Source organism: Bidens hawaiensis, unplaced genomic scaffold (assembly GCF_021521415.1).
Source record: "Bidens hawaiensis isolate Kalapana, Puna unplaced genomic scaffold, B.hawaiensis_p1.1 tig00034168_1, whole genome shotgun sequence".
Classification (NCBI taxonomy): Eukaryota; Viridiplantae; Streptophyta; class Magnoliopsida; order Asterales; family Asteraceae; genus Bidens; species Bidens hawaiensis.
Genome location: NW_027495886.1, coordinates 39,050 through 55,888, shown reverse-complemented (window position 1 = coordinate 55,888; position 16,839 = coordinate 39,050). Strand labels below are relative to the sequence as shown.

General features: G+C 32.8%; 2 protein-coding genes and 1 pseudogene across 3 annotated transcripts; 1 reads left to right on the top strand and 2 right to left on the bottom strand.

Moving 5' to 3' along the window:
- Nucleotides 1–2,868: 2,868 nt before the first annotated feature.
- LOC143585784 (uncharacterized) lies at nucleotides 2,869–3,654 on the top strand (the record flags this gene model as incomplete). Its single annotated transcript, XM_077067484.1, has 1 exon — nucleotides 2,869–3,654. A coding segment is annotated over one exon (468 nt), but the record flags the coding sequence as incomplete, so codon positions are not given.
- A 4,130-nt stretch (nucleotides 3,655–7,784) lies between these two features.
- Nucleotides 7,785–8,800, bottom strand: LOC143585783 (protein NETWORKED 3C-like). The gene is made up of 2 exons (XM_077067483.1): nucleotides 8,616–8,800; nucleotides 7,785–8,500 (listed from the first exon to the last, which is right to left on the bottom strand). The coding sequence occupies exons 1-2, from the start codon at nucleotides 8,713–8,715 to the stop codon at nucleotides 7,785–7,787; spliced, it is 816 nt and encodes a 271-aa protein (XP_076923598.1). The 5' UTR covers nucleotides 8,716–8,800.
- Nucleotides 8,801–10,234: 1,434 nt separating this feature from the next.
- On the bottom strand, nucleotides 10,235–15,933 carry LOC143585769 (sodium/hydrogen exchanger 2-like; annotated as a pseudogene). The gene is made up of 15 exons (XR_013144596.1): nucleotides 15,735–15,933; nucleotides 15,265–15,446; nucleotides 15,052–15,169; nucleotides 14,578–14,675; nucleotides 14,380–14,439; nucleotides 14,146–14,192; nucleotides 13,862–14,056; nucleotides 12,605–12,653; nucleotides 12,457–12,521; nucleotides 12,277–12,377; nucleotides 12,097–12,198; nucleotides 11,878–12,016; nucleotides 11,718–11,780; nucleotides 10,809–10,895; nucleotides 10,235–10,735 (listed from the first exon to the last, which is right to left on the bottom strand). The product of XR_013144596.1 is annotated as a sodium/hydrogen exchanger 2-like (transcript).
- Nucleotides 15,934–16,839: the final 906 nt, after the last annotated feature.

Sequence of the window (16,839 nt, the reverse complement as noted above, 5' to 3'; positions counted from 1 at the left end):
GTTATATAAAAGGAAAATAGTGTTGATTCTGTCTTAATAAACAACAAAGGAACATAGCAAAGAAAAATGAAGGGGTTGGGGCCTGATTTTCCTTTTGGTTGTGACTTGTGAGACACCCATCTTACCATTTAAATTACTTAGTAAAAAAAAGAGAGAAAGCTGAGGAGATATTGAAGCATACTCTTTAGGCAAATAGAAAACACAATAACCAGAAGGGGAAAGTTGGGTATACAAAGACCCTCTTGAATTGGCTATCTAATTATGCTACAGTTGCATCTCATGTGATGTAAGATACGATAGATGTAACAAAATAAAAATGAAAAAAACATTTGAGAGCATTAAAATTTGGGTTTCTGAGGAGCATGTATAGGTACGGAGATATGTTAAACTGCACACGAGATGTCTCGTTTAGTGAAAGTTAGGTATTGTAGAGCACCAACAAAAAAGTGATAGATATGGTCCTTAAGTAAAGGGCCCTAAACTAACTTTAGAGTTGGTGGAGTAGTTGGTTTATCATTGGACATTTTTCATAATCTAAATATTTTTTAGCATACTCTTTCTCAGATAGAAAGATACATATTGCAAGCAGCAGCGCTCGCTAGAAAATAACGAGAATGTAAGTCACTCATGACAAACTTTTAGGTAAAAGAAAGTGATTGATATCTAGCAGATAACTAGAGGAGCCTTTAAGAAGCATATCATTCATATAACGCAAGAGAAAAGTTGTGTATCTTAGCCATATTTAGTAACAGTTAACGATGACTCGAACGGATTATGAAAACCAAGAGTATATATGCAAGCAACACACCCCTAATACTACTCTGAATAAGTCTTTTTGCCATGTTAGCATAGTCGTCTGTATATTTCATAATTTATGTGTCATGTAAAGAGATACTGTGTGAAATATATGCATAAGTTCAAATGGTTTCTTACCACGCATGCACTGGACCATTAGTGAACAATTTTAAATGATTATTTGTATCAGTTTTGTTATAAAATAACTTTTGAAATCCTATATAAACCATAACAAATCTTGAAAGTCAAAATTAAGGGGTCTAGATGGAAGGATGTAGGTCCGAGAGCTAATCAAATCGTTTATGGCCATCAGTCATAATTTCCAACCTGTTACAACATTTCTGTTAAACGTGTATTTTAGTCCTTTTTGGCTTTTACAACTCTATAAGTACCTTTATATAAAATTCCATCACCAAATGACTTATAGCTTAATGGTATCAATGTATATCAGAAATGTGTCATTTTCATGAGGTTGAGAGTTTAAATGTCGTGTTGAACAAAACGTGTAGATTTAGCAATAAGAATACTCGATCTAGTATCCCTTAAAAGGTATCCCTCAAAAGAGTCTCGGATGCTATGATTCAAATATGCATCAGCCTTTTTAACATAACTACTTTACAAGTTGGTTGTATTTGGAAAGGGCATATTGACAAATTAGACTTGGTTGCTATTTTCTCATTTCTTTACATAATTTTCATAAAGGCAGTAATGAATTATGAAACACTTTTTTCACATCTAAGGTCACATAACTTATAAACTTATAAAAGTGTTCCATCCAAATAATTGCGTTTAATCATGTGTTCATCTCAAGTGAATCTTTTTTAAGATTGGATCATATTCATAAGTTCAATAATTGATTTTATTAATGGGTTCTTAATTAGGTAATTCTAGTTTTAAATTTTGGATAATATTTTTAAATTATATGATTTAAAAACAAGGCATTATATAAAACAAACCAACTGTAAAATAAAAGTAGTTTTGTTAGATTTAAATGATTTATATATTTGAATAATTCTGTTTAGGGTAAGAACTAAGAAGACAAGAGTCCATCACATGATACACCAGGACAATCTTGTCCCTTTCCTAAACCACTTGCTATTTGCCACCCTGGTTTCACATAAACTAAGCCAACCAACTTGTGACACTTTTTATCCTCACCAAAACTTACTAATAAATGTATAGATTATAGAAACATATGCCTTTTCTATGTGTATTTGGTGGGTTACAATTTTTATTTCTTTTTACATAGATTGATTCTTTTGAGTCTCATTTAAATATATAAAAACTTATCTGGTTTACTTGAGAAGTTCTTTGAATCTCTTTCATAAAGGCCTTCCGCACAATAATTAAACATGAAATAATAATTATGTATATCATAAAAATTTACTCATTACGCAACTTATTATATTTAAGACTTTATACTCTTTGTATGTTAAACACGTCATTTTTACAACTGCAAGTTTTCTACTTTTGAAAATAAAAAATTTTAGATATAAATAGCATAATTTAAGAAAATAAAAGTAAAAATCATTATATTCACTAAATAAAACTAGTGTGATTAATATTTGAGAGAGAAAGTACATAAAACATGTTAGAGCATTCACATCCCATCCCCTATAATTATGTGAGGGGGTTGGTAAATTATAGGGTGAGGTTTTGAATGATTGTGAGTGTAAATTATAGGGTGAAGAGAGAAATGTAGTGATTTTTTGTAAATTTGGGGAAACATTTGGGGAACTTTGTTTGCCCCTATTTATTTTTTAATATTTGTTGGATTGGTTGTGAGTAGAGGAGAGGGAAAACTGTAATAATAAAAGTATTATTTAATTAAACAGAAAAGAGAAAAGAGAAATGTAGTGTTTTGTAGTGTAATTATAGAGATGGAGATTAGGAACGGGATGTGAATGCTCTTACTTTGTTGGACATGTCTACCCTCCCTCTAAAAAGAGAAAAGATTCCAATCCCATATAATTGATGATCAAATCATTCTAACATTCATTACATATAACCTCTTTAATTCTCATCACCCTTACTCTTTATACATACATTCTCTACAAAAGCACACTTTCTTGATTTTTTACTCATCATTTAATGGCACAATCAACACTTTTCTTACTTATGATGGCTTTATGCCTCCTTTTATCCTTCTCAACTTCTTCTTCTTCCAGATTACCATATTCACAAATGGAAGCAAACACAATCTCAGCAGCACCTGCATTGCTACCAACAATATCTTCATCATCATCACCACCATTATCTTCTCCTTCTCCTGCTTTATCCCCTGACATCACTCCCTTGTTTCCTTCACCTAGTGGAGGTGAACTTTCACCTAGTGAGTCTTCACTTCCCACCATTCCTTCTAGCCCAAGCCCACCTAACCCTGATGACATTTCGTCTTTTGGGCCCAATACCATGGCCATATCACCTTCTGGCTCACTTCCTATTTCCACTTCTTCTGCTTCTTGGATTTCAAGAGTTACTGCTACTACTTCAATGGTTGTGTCTTTAGGGGTATTTTTGTCATTTCACCTCATAGTTTAAGGTGGTGGTGGTCATTGCCTTTGAGGGCAATTCAGACATTTCAAAGATATTATGAGGGTGGTTTAGGTACTCTTTTGTTTGGTTGTGAATGGAGTTGGAATCATTGGGGGAGTTAGCAGAAAATAATTTTCTTTTTTCTTTTTTTTTAATTAAGGTTTTATTTTATTGTATTTTTTTGTAATTCAGTAGATTTAATTTGTCCTTGTCTTTTCAAGGAGTATATAAATATTTTACTGTAATATTTGTATGATTCATGTGATCATGTTACTTTGCTGGTTCATGTGATAAGATTTGTCTTTTATTTTTAAAGTAGTTTAAAAACTACATTTATTATAGAACAAATAAAAGTAAATAAAAAGCATGGCTTTTAGGAGCCTTCCTCATTTCTTTAATCCACTCTTGGGACATAGAGGACTTAATAAGCAAAAGCATGATTAGGTCTTAATCATTTGGGATTAGAGAACAATTAGCTTTTGGCACTAGAAGTTCAAACCCATGATCAAGTGATCATTGGTCTAGTGGATATCCACTTATTCATCAATACCCTACAACTTTGGGGTTTAATGATACGGGTCGTGGTTTTAAGGGGAGTTGATAATAAACCATTAAAATTAGTTGAACGTTTGAATCATAGTAAATCGGTTTGAGAATTATTTGGTTATGTTCACGGGAAGTAGTTTGAAAAATCATGTTTAATTGTCCGGTATAGGGTTTGAAACCTGTAACCAGCTGTTTGCCTTTATTATTTAATTATTTTGGGAATATGTAGTTATGCATATTATTATTAAGATCATCGATATTTTTAGAATTTTAATACAAATTAATGATTATTATTTTGTTTAAACCCGGTTTAAACCCCCAATCCGCTAAACCGAACGAATCAGAAATGTATGATCAACCAAACCAACTCAAAAGGAAATGTTTTCCAAAATCTTAGTTTATAGGTTCGTCTATAAATTTCGTCAAAGTCGGTTGAGGTCACGTCTATAGATGATTCAATTGCTCCATTTGAAAACCATGATCATGTTTGACGGAGCAAATCTTTTCAAGATATAGGAAACAAAATCAAGAAAATCTAGTTTAAGGTTTATTAAAGAAATGTGATTTGATATATTATGTATTTTACGATACATAAATACTCAAAACCATGATCAAGTGACCATTTGGTTAAGTAATGTTCATCAAGATTCTACAACTTTTATTTTAGATTAGAGGTGATTAAAAAGTTATGGTATAGTTAAATGATCAACTATTATTTCTTTTTGGGGCTCGCCAGCTAGGGATATTTGTAGTCTGTCTAGGAAAGAATCAAGACAGGTAAATGTGACAAAACGTGGATATCAATCAACTCAAGGCCCTACACCATACATTTAGGCCCAATAATCTCAATCTAATTATAAAGTGACAAGGGACCCAACTTACACACTCGAGCCCTCGATGGTATATATGGCCTATGGTTTGTGGGGTTTATAATATGTTTTCTGGTAAATTACATTTTCGTCCTTGAGTTGAGTTTAAATACATAGTCTTTTTAAACTAGAAAGTCAAACAAAGGGTATCAAACGGACTTCGATTTTACTCAAACTAGTGGCACTAAAACCGTTTCGTTGAACCCTACGATATTAGATATTGGGTTATCGCTTTTTGATTTCTAGCTTATAGATTTTAGAGTTTTTTAGCAGATCATTGTAAATACATTAATTTGTTTTTTTCGTTACTGTATCTTTTTCCCTCGATATTGCGTTATATTACTCAGCTAATATATTTTGCTCGACATTTTGTTATGTTTTGCTCGACATTGTGTTATAGTTTGCAGTTTATTGCGTCTCTGTGCCCTTAGATTTAGGAGATTGTATAATAGGATAACTTAACCTTTACATTGGATGACTTGCAAATCATGTCTTTTAACTTTAACAAATACAAAGAATGTCCATAGTTCGACAGTACGTAAGTTATCACAGTTCATGTACTTTCCCTTGACGACCTGTTTTCACTGTTTAAAAAAGACGAGGACGAACTTGTCATTTTACCCTCCTTTTAATCAGATCCACACTCTTTTTTCTTCACATAAATCAAAGCTCCCTCATTTCTTTAATCCTTTTGGGTCATAGAGGACCGAACCATGATCAAGGGGTTTAGTGAATATCCGCATTAATGAAATCATCAATGCCCCCACAACCTTTTGATTTAGATAATGATGTATCGGTTGGTTTTTCGATTTGAGATTTATTATGTTCGGTTCACGCTTAAAAAAATCGGGTTTTATTGTTCAGTTAGCAGTCTAAAAGTTGTAACTTGTAGTTAGCCTCTTTTATTCATCTTTTTAAATTTTTTTCATAACATGTAATTTTGCATGTGTATATTATTCGTGAACAAATTTTAATGTTATTAAAAAATAATATAAAATTTCTCTTCTTAGAACACAATTCAAACCACCAATCTACCAAACAAAACTGTTTTAGCATGTACACCTGACATAACCAACCAACAGGGTTGATATAACGTGTTGTGTTTCAAAATCGTAGTTTACGACATGCTAAAGAAATTTGGTCAAAACTGGTTGAAGCAGAGAGTATAAACCTCTAAATTAGTTATGATGTAGCTACTAATCAAATATGTGTGGTTTTTTGTATGTTTTCAAGATTCACAATTTTTTATGTTTGAGAAATGTATGTTAGTTTTATTTGGCATTTTTAATCATGACCTAAGTTATGTTATACTGTTATAAGCTAATAACAATTTATCAACTCTCTATTTTTTGGGCGATCGGGTCATCGTGAAATCTGTATTTAGGCCCACTAATCAAGCCCATGTGATCTGAATCCATAACTTATGTTACATGTTTTTTATGAATGACGATGACAATTCAGACTCAGTGACATTCCTCTTCATAGCCTAGGTGTGTCCGTAACTCACACGGGATTTCAACCGCCCATCGTTAATTTGACACTTGAGGATGGCGCCAAGCCGTTCCAAGAGGAAACCGACAAGTCGTAAAATCCCTTGACTTGCCTATGCCTGAGAGCTCAATGGCATCAAGATTTTTTGTGCTGAAAGTGGGATTCGAACTTGTGACCCTGGTCACAAAGTCTTATTCATGTGTTGTTAATTAGTCGATTTTAATTTTCCCAACTATTTATGTGACATTGGTAACATGTTTGATTGTGTCATGTATTTACTGAAATAAAAAAGTTGACGGTGAAAAATGACTCGAATTAAGCACTTTATTAGGTGTTTATGTGCGACGAGTACTGATTACTAAAATAATGTTTTCCAGTCTTCTGTCACAAAACCGTAGACTACTAATGTTGCATTATACTCCAAAAGGTTGTAAAATACACTTACAAGTTAACAGTTGGATATGTATATAAGGTGACAACAAAGTGCAATACAAGAAAATATATGACCTGCCAACTCTTTTGCTTTTCCATGAAGTTGTCAAAGACATTAGTCGAGTAAAATTACCCAACCAACCTTCTTTAGTTGTTGTAAGACGAAGATGATGTATTTCAAATTCATTAAAATGACAAGACATGAAAATAATTTCAAATCTGTGTAGACTTCACACATTAAATAGACAATAGTAACCGTATACGTTAAGGTTGCGGTGAGTACATGAGGTCTGATTCTTACATGACTTGAATTTTACTAATGATATATGGTGGAAAGTTGGCACACAAGTATACGACGAGAATTTAATCATGTGTGTGACTGTCTCTCATGTAACATTTGTGAATCGTCATCCTATTTTATACCATGGATCTCAAAGAAGTTATGATTGGTAATTTGGTATCCATTAACTCATTAAGGTTTTAAAGTAGTGCTTAAGGGTTTTGCAACCGTCAAAATTGTTGGTTTAAATCTCTCTACAAACACTGTGATGAAAATTTTGCAAATGACTAACAAGTTGCGCTGTGGTATAACTTTATCAATCATGTCTGCTTCTTTGATGCCCGAAAGTTTCAAAGTACAGCAAAAAAAACAAGCCCTTGAAGTTGAACCATTGAAAAAAATATCCATTCATAAATTATACAATACAAAATAATGACACAAAGAATGACATGAATACGACTACCATTCCCATTCTAACACGAATAAAACTACTACCTCCCCGTCACTTTAAATTATAACAATCTTCGAAAGGAAAAATAAGACCCATAAAATGATTGAACACAAATACTCATGAACATGACCACCCATCAAAGAAAAGATCACACTTCACAATTTTTTAAACAAACAAAATGAATCTTTACTCAAATTTATTAAGAAATGGTGCCAAACATATGAAATTTAAATACTTTAATATAAAATTTGTGAAAGTGAACTTTTCTTTGGGACAAAATGGGCATATTATTATGAAAGAATATAAAGAATATGACACAGAATACCTGAATGTACTACAGAATACCTGAAAGTGTAGCCTGTAGGTGATACTAGTTGTATAAAACTTATAAAGGCACAGCAGTAGTTGTTTCACCATTAAATAACATTCCCAAAAATACCCCTTTCAGTTTAGTGAACTCAAACTGACTGCTGCTGCTGTTTTGCTTCTTGGCTGAATCTTTAGCAATTCTTGATTTCAGATTATTATTCTCTTGCTTAAGAAAATCCACACAAAAGCTTAACTGTCTTATTGCCTCTTTCTTCTCCTCATCTTTTTGAATCAACTCTTGTTTCTGAATCTTATTTTCTTGTTTCAGTTTCTCAATTTCTTCCCTCAGTTTCACCATTTCCGCTTCAAAATTCGCAGCTTTTTCAGTTTCTTCATAAAATCGGATAACTTGATTAATGTCTTCTTGTTCTTGTTCTTGTTGTGGTTCAAGATCATCAATCACCACAGAATCATCAGAGTCAAAATAATCATGATCAAAGTCAATAGACTCGGAATAACTGTCGTATCCTTTCTCCGATTCTTTAACCGAATGGGAAGTTCTGAACTTGGACAAGGGTGAAGGGCAAGATGTCCATGGAGTCAAGTGGCGGTTACCACTTTCGAACTTGACTTGATCATATTTTTCTGCTAACGAGCGGTGAGCCCGGTAGAGATCTTCGACTATGGTAATGAGCTCGGGTCGTTTTTTGTAGTACATTTCTGCTCGTTTCGCGAATGAATCAGCGTCTTCCTCGATTAGTTTTAGCATTGCCTCAGTCTTCTCATCCAATTCTATAAAAGTATATAGTTTAAGTTTAGGACTTTCTTTTCTTGTACATTCAGATCAACTTATATCAATGACAAACAATATATTATAAATATTTTATAACAACAAACACTAATTTACCTGCAAGAGTGGAGTGTAACCATGGTGATTTTCTAGGGATGCTGTTGCTTTGACTGTCAAACCACCACCATTGTGCTGATAACTTGCTCTTCAATTCCATTACTTCTTCACCTTCATCATCAAATAACTTTCATAATCGATAACCTCAAAATAATAACTGATTCCCTCTAAAACTCATGGGTATGCACGGTTTGGTTAGATTATTAGCCTTAACTGAAACCGAAGTTGTCGATTAATCTATTTTATTAACTAATTGGTTTTTGGTTACTTGGTTCAATTTATTCGGATAGTTTGTAGGTTTTCGGTTCGGTTTAGTTAATTTTGTTTAATAACCAAAAACAAACTTTAGCTTTAGAATACATGAAACAGAGGTACAATTAAATGATATGGAGGTGTAAATACATGAAATTAAAGTATAAAACATAAAATACGTGAAATTGAGTGGTTCAGTTTGGTTAATTTTGGTACCAAAAAAAAAAAGAAAAGAAAACAGATAACCGATTTTCAGTTAATTCAGTTCAGGTTCGTCAGTTTCTGTTGGTTACTGCTCACCCCTTAAATAATCAAAATTACTAATCTAAAACAGAACAGTGTGACGTCATCATGTAAAACCTATAATTTCACTACTTTTACAGCTTAATGCAAGTTAATTACATACAAATTCACAAAAAGAATATATTATTAGGTGAAAAACGTTGCAATTTAGTAAAGTTAAGCGTAATTAGAAATCAATAACTTAAGTACTCCATAACTGGAGGAATTAACAAAACCGGAGATACAGACAGTTACTCCAAAATCTAATCTAACATTTAATACAAATTAATAATAATCACTAGCTAAGTTTAAAACTGACAGAATTGAGCGAACGGAAGTTACCTTACCTGACGAACAGATGCAGAACGTTAATGCTGCTCTCTCTAAGATGATTGTTAACAGTTAGTTGTGATATTTAAGTAAGCAGCAACAGCATATGTTCACATTGATTTCACACACACAACGGTACAAAGTGGAGGAGCGTGTGTGTTAATAGTGACAAAAAGGAAGCATAAAAGCTAAATAATAATTAATTAATTAATATTTATTATGTCATGTCATTTTGATTGGCCAACGGTCGAGATTGTAGGCCCATTAATCATCAGCCCAACGGCTATCAACATAAAAAAGATGAATACAGAATCACATTTTTGTTTACTTAATTTAGGTAATTTATTTAACAACTGAATTTGTTCATGTAACATTTTCTTTTTTTTCTTGTATAACTTTGTTCATCAGAAAATCCATGAAACAGAATCAACAGAAATTAACATAAAATTCATATAAACGTAAATGAAAGAGCTTGTGGTCTGATGAAAACTTCAACGGTTAATATTGTACGAAAAAAAATGTCTTTTGCAAAGGCTATGTATTTGACATGGTTCTTTAAAGCAATTCTTGTTAGCTCATGAAACTGTTTTCTTGGATTTGGTATAAAGCATTGTTACAATTTGTACTCTGCTAAGTCTAGAGTTCACTTGGAAAAATATATTTCACACGGATTTTTTTTCAATGTCAAAAGAGTTATGGTTTGACAAATTTACTTTATGTATTAAATACAAAAAATATATAAATAATTCCGTAAAACAAATTAAACACATGAATCATTCTTGTAACTAACTACAATTAATTTTTCTATAATGGTAACTCATGTTTAATACACAGGATACACCTCTCCATTAACTAAACTACAAATGAAAATCTTCATCTAGACAAAATTTTAATCCAAAAAGGCAAAAAAACCCCCCTACATATCTTTACTATGTACAACATAGTCCGACTCATCATGTTAATGCCACCTCACGGGTACCAGTAACAAAAGAAATGAACCCTCTTCCACCAAAAACCGGCCGCATGAAGGCATCATCAAACTTCCTCCAATAATAATGAATTGTGTTAGTAGGATTACTAAACATCACTTTTAAACTGTTTGTGGTCTCTAAGCTAGTTTCATCATCATCTCCTGTTTCACCTTCTACATCAAGTCTATGCCCTATAAGTGGCATCATTATTGACATTGGACTCGATGGTTGTGACGATTTTGGAAACAGGAAGTTTATAATAGGCTTAGTCAACAGTCCAAACACCTATCAAATAATAAAACAGCAAACAGTTTAATATGATAATTTATTAAATAAAATGAAAAATTAAGATAATTACCACAGTGCTGAATAGAACTATAATAACGGTGCTGGTGATTAAAAGTGCGTTTGCTGGCTCCATATGTTGTTCATCAGACCTGGTAAACTGCATTGGTTTCAACATAAATCATGACTAGGGGCGGTAATCCAGTGACAGCATACTAAAATAATAAAAGTTCTGGTTGTCTGTGTTTTGAAAGGTCAACCCGTCTAGCCCATTTATTACAGCCCATTTGACTCGTTTAGATAAACAGATTAACAAGTCGTGTTTGGGTTACACAAATGTAAGTGTATGTGGTCCAGGATTGATGTCTTTGACGCGATTAAACATATGGGTTGTGTTTAGGTTCATCATTTCAACCCGACACGACTGACACCCTAGGGGTGTGCATGAAACCGAAATAACTAATCCCTAATTGAAATAACGGACATAACTGAACCCAACCCAAAACTGATGGTTTGGTTTTATGTTTTCTCGAAAACGAAAATTTTTGGTTTGGTTAGCTTTCAGTTTTGTATATACAAAAAACCGGGAAAAATAAAAGAGAATAGAATCAAACCGTAAATTCCGAACCGACTGTTATAGCCAAGAAACCCCATAAAAACCGAAAAAACCCGACTTTTGTTATTACATCTATCAATTATAATTCTTATTTTGAATGTTAAGTAATTTATAAAATAAATAAATGCATAGCCCCAAAATTTTTAGACCCAAATGTTTAATTATTTTAGATCTTTCTTTTCGGCCCAAAATTTTCAAACCCAAACAGCAAAACCAAACCATTCTGAAAACCAAAAGCTGAAAACTGAAAAAATAGAAACGAACGGTTTTTGAAAACCCAGAAACCGAATTTTCGATTTTGGTTTCGGTTTGAGCCCAAGACAGACGCATGCACGCCCGTAATTTAAGAGTGAATTTAGTTTTTACCTTTTTATAAGCAAGTGCCACAGAGACTGCGCCTCGCATTAGACCAGCCCACCAAACCGTGATCTGTGAGAGATTAATTAAAGTAAGTTGATTAATATAATATACATATAAAGATTATTAATGGGCTAAGAAGCTTCAGAAGGTAGTTAAAGTTAGTTACCTGCTGCTTAAACTCGATTTTGTTATCGGTATTCTTTGTTGTTAAGTTGGATATTATTGAAATAGGGAACACAAAACATGCTCGACCAACCATAATTAGCCCAAACAGTACACCACTTGCACCAAAAGATTTTCTAGGGCTGCAGATTTAACTTTTTAGTTATAAATAATGAAAGTGTTTATCATGATCGCGGAAACAATATTATATGAAAAAGGTTACCTGTCGTTGACAAATTTCCATTTTTCAACATCGAGTGCATCCATACCAACATACATGAAGATGGATATTTCAGCAATAAATGACATTGTTGCAAAAGCATGTCTGCAATCAACAAAATCATATGAGCAGTTTAATTAAAACCTAAAAAACATTTTTTTTGTAAGAACAAATGTAACACACTTTGTAGTTACTTGTGAATTGATTGTGACATTATGCCAAGCATAGTGTGACATTACAATACCGCAAAAGAATACAGTAAGGATTCCACTTAATCCAAAAACCTGGAAGGAAAAATAACATTATTATCATGACCAAATTTGAAATGTCATAAATGAACCATAACTGGTACAGAACACTTACTTCAGCTAAAACATATGAAAGGTAAGCCATGAGTATCATAAGAGAGACTTCACGATCCGTTGAATTCCAAAATATTCACATCATGTGAATTTCAGTCAATCATTTAAGATACTGAGACAAAAAAGTTAGTTATACAAGATAACTGCATACCTTCCAAAGTACAGTGTTCTAATGACGAAAGAACAAAGCAACCCAACCTATAAATGCAAAAACAAAGTGTCATCTACTCGCATGCACAAACATATATATACACATACATGATATACATATAGAGGGAGATAGGCCTATAAACAAACCGAAAGTTCAGTGAACCGTTCGTAATCTATTCGGCAGGAAATTCGTGTATGTCATTTATTTAATAAACAAATGAACATGAACACATGTCTCGCTCTTTTGTTTATGTTCGTGAACGTTCATATATATTTTTCCATTTAGTCATGTTTATGTTCATTCACTTACGTTCATTTATGTTCGTTAGTTTACATGCGTTTAAGTTTGTTTATATAATAGCCCTGCTTGCGGTGCGCACATATGATGTATATATGTGTGAACCCTCGGGTGGGCAAAAGTGAAATTGCACTAATTTTGACGTTATTTTACTAATCTCGTGAAAATAACGTTAAAAGTGACGGACGGTTAATCAGGCATCATGTAGTGGCGTTGATAGCTGAAAGATAAGGGTACATGCACCGATCAGCCGGTGTCCCGATGATTGAGTGCTATGTGCCTTATGTCCAAGGCTTGATGCAAAACTACTATCGAGCCGGGGGTCTCACCGGAAGCAGCCTCTCTATCCCTATGGGGTAGAGGTAAGGCTGCCTACATCTTACCCTCCTCAGACCCTACCATAGCTTTGCTATTGGTGGGATATACTGAGTACGATGATGATGATGATGATGATGATGATAAGTTTGTTTATATAATTCAGTTAAATTTTTTAGGCCAGCTACAATTTATTCTTGTTTTGTTAATTTTTTTCCCGACAAATTGAAATTCATGTTTAACATTAATTAGTATTCACTTGGTTATGTTTTTTCCCGACAGATTGTGTTCGTGAACTGTTCATTTATGCTATAAACATACAAACATAAACAAACACAAAAACACTCATTTTCTTAAGCGAACAAGAAAACCCCATTCGTTAAATTGTTCGTGCAAGATCGTTTGTTGGGCTGAACTCTGAAGTTAAACCAACGAACACGAACAAGAAAAGCCCATTCGTTAAATAGTTCGTGTAAGATCGTTTGTTGGGCTGAAGTTAAACGAGCGAACACGAACAAGAAAACCCCATTCGTTAAACTGTTCGTGTACGATTGTTTGTTTAGCTAAATTTAAATGAACGAACACGAAAATTGACAAGACAAAGAGAGAGAGAGAAAGACGGATGAGGGAGGGGGGCACTTACCAAAATTCCCAAAAGAGTACTTAATACGAATAATGACAAGAACGTTCCAGCAAATTTGAAGGCAGTGAAAGTGTTGATGTCTGATAGATCAAATTTTGTAATGGCATTGAAAAGAACAACAGATGTGGCATCATTAACCACGCCTTCCCCAAACACTAGACTGTATAATAATGGTGTTTCTTCTTGATTAAGAACCTGTTCAAATGCCAAACTAATCAAAATAATGATATATGTCCTTATTCTCCATCTCATTAACAATCACTATTTCAATTAGGCATATTTACCTGCAAGGTGCAAACAGAATCTGTTGCAGAAAATATGGCTCCAAGTGCTTCCCATAATTAAACCAAAAGACAACAATTTAAATTAATTAAGTTAACAAACCAAGATCTAAATTAACAAATAAGTGAATTATACTGATGTTGTAGCATGAATGAGCAACCACATGAGTTCCATTCTGAAGTTTGAAAGAAAACGTGTATGAAAAACAAAAAAACAAAAAAGAAAAGAAAACATACCAAGATAATCCTTCATGTCAAGATAAAAAATGCCCAGTTTAGGAAACAAACGTGTTGCACCTGAATTGAAAGTTAAAGTTGAGTTCCAATCTAACAAATAAATTCTCGCAATATAAAATCACAAAAAATAAATTCTCGCAATATAAAATCACAAAAAACAATGTTGTAATCTAAGAAATTTTAAGCATCTTAACATACCGAAAGATATGATGGCAAAGGATACCAATGTACCAATGGCTCCAAACAAGGTAATAGTCGTGAAGTTTTGAAAAAATCGTTTCTTTTTAACCTGAAACCTGGTAAATAATCAACCAAGATCAGAAGAGCATCAATTTGATATATTGAAACACAAATGTTAAGAAAGAAGGCATAACAAGATTAGGTATGAAACTTTGAAGATATTCAGCATAATAATTTGTGACTATATGCATTTTAGCAGATATAGAAAGTAGACTAATGTCCACTTTATTTGGCATTTACATAATTACATCTATACAACAGAGATATTGATATTTTATATAAAAATGTACTCCAATAAAGAAAATATTGCACTGCTTGTGAGACAGGGTAGCCTTGCTCACATAAGGGAACATATTATTACATTCTAACCAAATATCCATATTTGATAGTATGTAATCATAACAGTTTTTCAAGTCTTTAAAAAATACGTACCCAGCGTTGAATATAATTGGCGGAAGAAGATATATAAAGAAAAACTCCTGCTTGAATTCCAATATATGTGAGCTTGTACCACCAGAAGTTAATAAAATAATACATCCTGTTCGTCAACAAAACACCATTCCATAAGCTTTATCTTCTCATAAGTTATAAAATGCTTGCCTTAAATTGGATATGAAAATATGAAATTATGAATTGCATAACTCACAATTGCAAGAGCAGTAATAGATTCATTAATCCATCTACTTTCTTCAAGAAGATGACCGATTACAATGCATGCACAAAGCAGTGCTGCAAATAAGGCTATGTGGTGCACAAAATCTGGCTCTGATTCTGATGTCATTAAACCATAATTTGCTTCTGTAAGGATCATAATGTTGACCTAGAATCTGTAATTGAAATTAGTTCCTTAAACAGTGTTCCAAAAGTCAATTCAAACAGAAATTCCTAAAAAAAAAAATCAATCCTAGCAAATAAAATCAGGCAATATTATTATAACAGTCCGTGACGGCTGCACATAAAGAAGGTTTTGTTCTCCTCCTCAACCGATGTGGGATTTTACAATTATAATATTAAATAATAATAATTATTATAATACATTCTTCATTGCCTGATAACAACGAACGCTTGCTGATCGTGGCAAACAAGATCAAATGAGACGAAATAAGAGTTGTTACCTCAAAACTGCTTGTTGATCGTGACGAATGATTGAACTTCAGCTTACGGAGCAAAAGTGCAACGATTTTGGTTGAAGAAATTAGAAATAACTAGAAATTTGGGAGAATTAGGGCCTTCATTGACCTAGACTTTATAATTGAAATTAGTTCAGAAACAGTGCTCCAAAAGTCAAACAGAAAGTCAACTTAAAGCCAAACACCTAAAATGCAAACCTAATATTGTTACCCCCTAACACAAAATGATAATAACAATATAAGGATAATAACAATAATCAGATAACATATAAAATGATATCGAATGAGATGTAATTAAGAGTTGATACCTTAAAATCGGTTGATGATCGTGAAGAGAATGATTGAAGTGCAGCTTACGGAGAGAAAAAAATGTAATGATTGAGAATTTATTTATTTATAAGGGTTGATTGACAAGAAGACTTGAATTAGGGTTCTTATGATTCGATGAAACCAAAAACCAAATAATAATAATAACAAGTAAGCGGATAAATCAACTTCGGAAAAGACCGGGAAACACATCAACCGTTTTTTGACCTTTTCTTTAAGCTAAATAAAACTTATCATTAAATAATAAGTAACATTTTAACTAGTTTAATAAAAAGAATAGTGCTTTTGTTTATAGAGAAATCTTTGAAAATAATATAGGGTGAATATATTAAATAGGAATATTGAATTTTAATAATCCCTATTGAATGGTATTGATCGATAATAATTCATATTCATTTTATCGTCACTAGCGGTCCCATATTCAAAAAAGTTGGGCCCCAATGGTCCCCCGTTAAATATGACTTAACGGCGTTATAGTTTTTTTTTAATTTCAAACCAATGTTTTAGGGCTTTTGATCGTTAGGAGGATACGGGTCGAATGATATAAAACTTTGCTCCAAACAATGATCCAAACGACTTGATTTTGGTTAATTGTAAGTTTAAACACCCGAGTTGAAGCATTGATTCGACATTTTGAAGCACTGTTTCGAACTAAGGTTTACACCAATCGACTCGTATCCTCCTAACTATTAAAAGCCCTAAAACATTAGTTTGAAATTCAGAAAAAACTATAACGCCGTTAAGTCATATTTAACGGGGAACC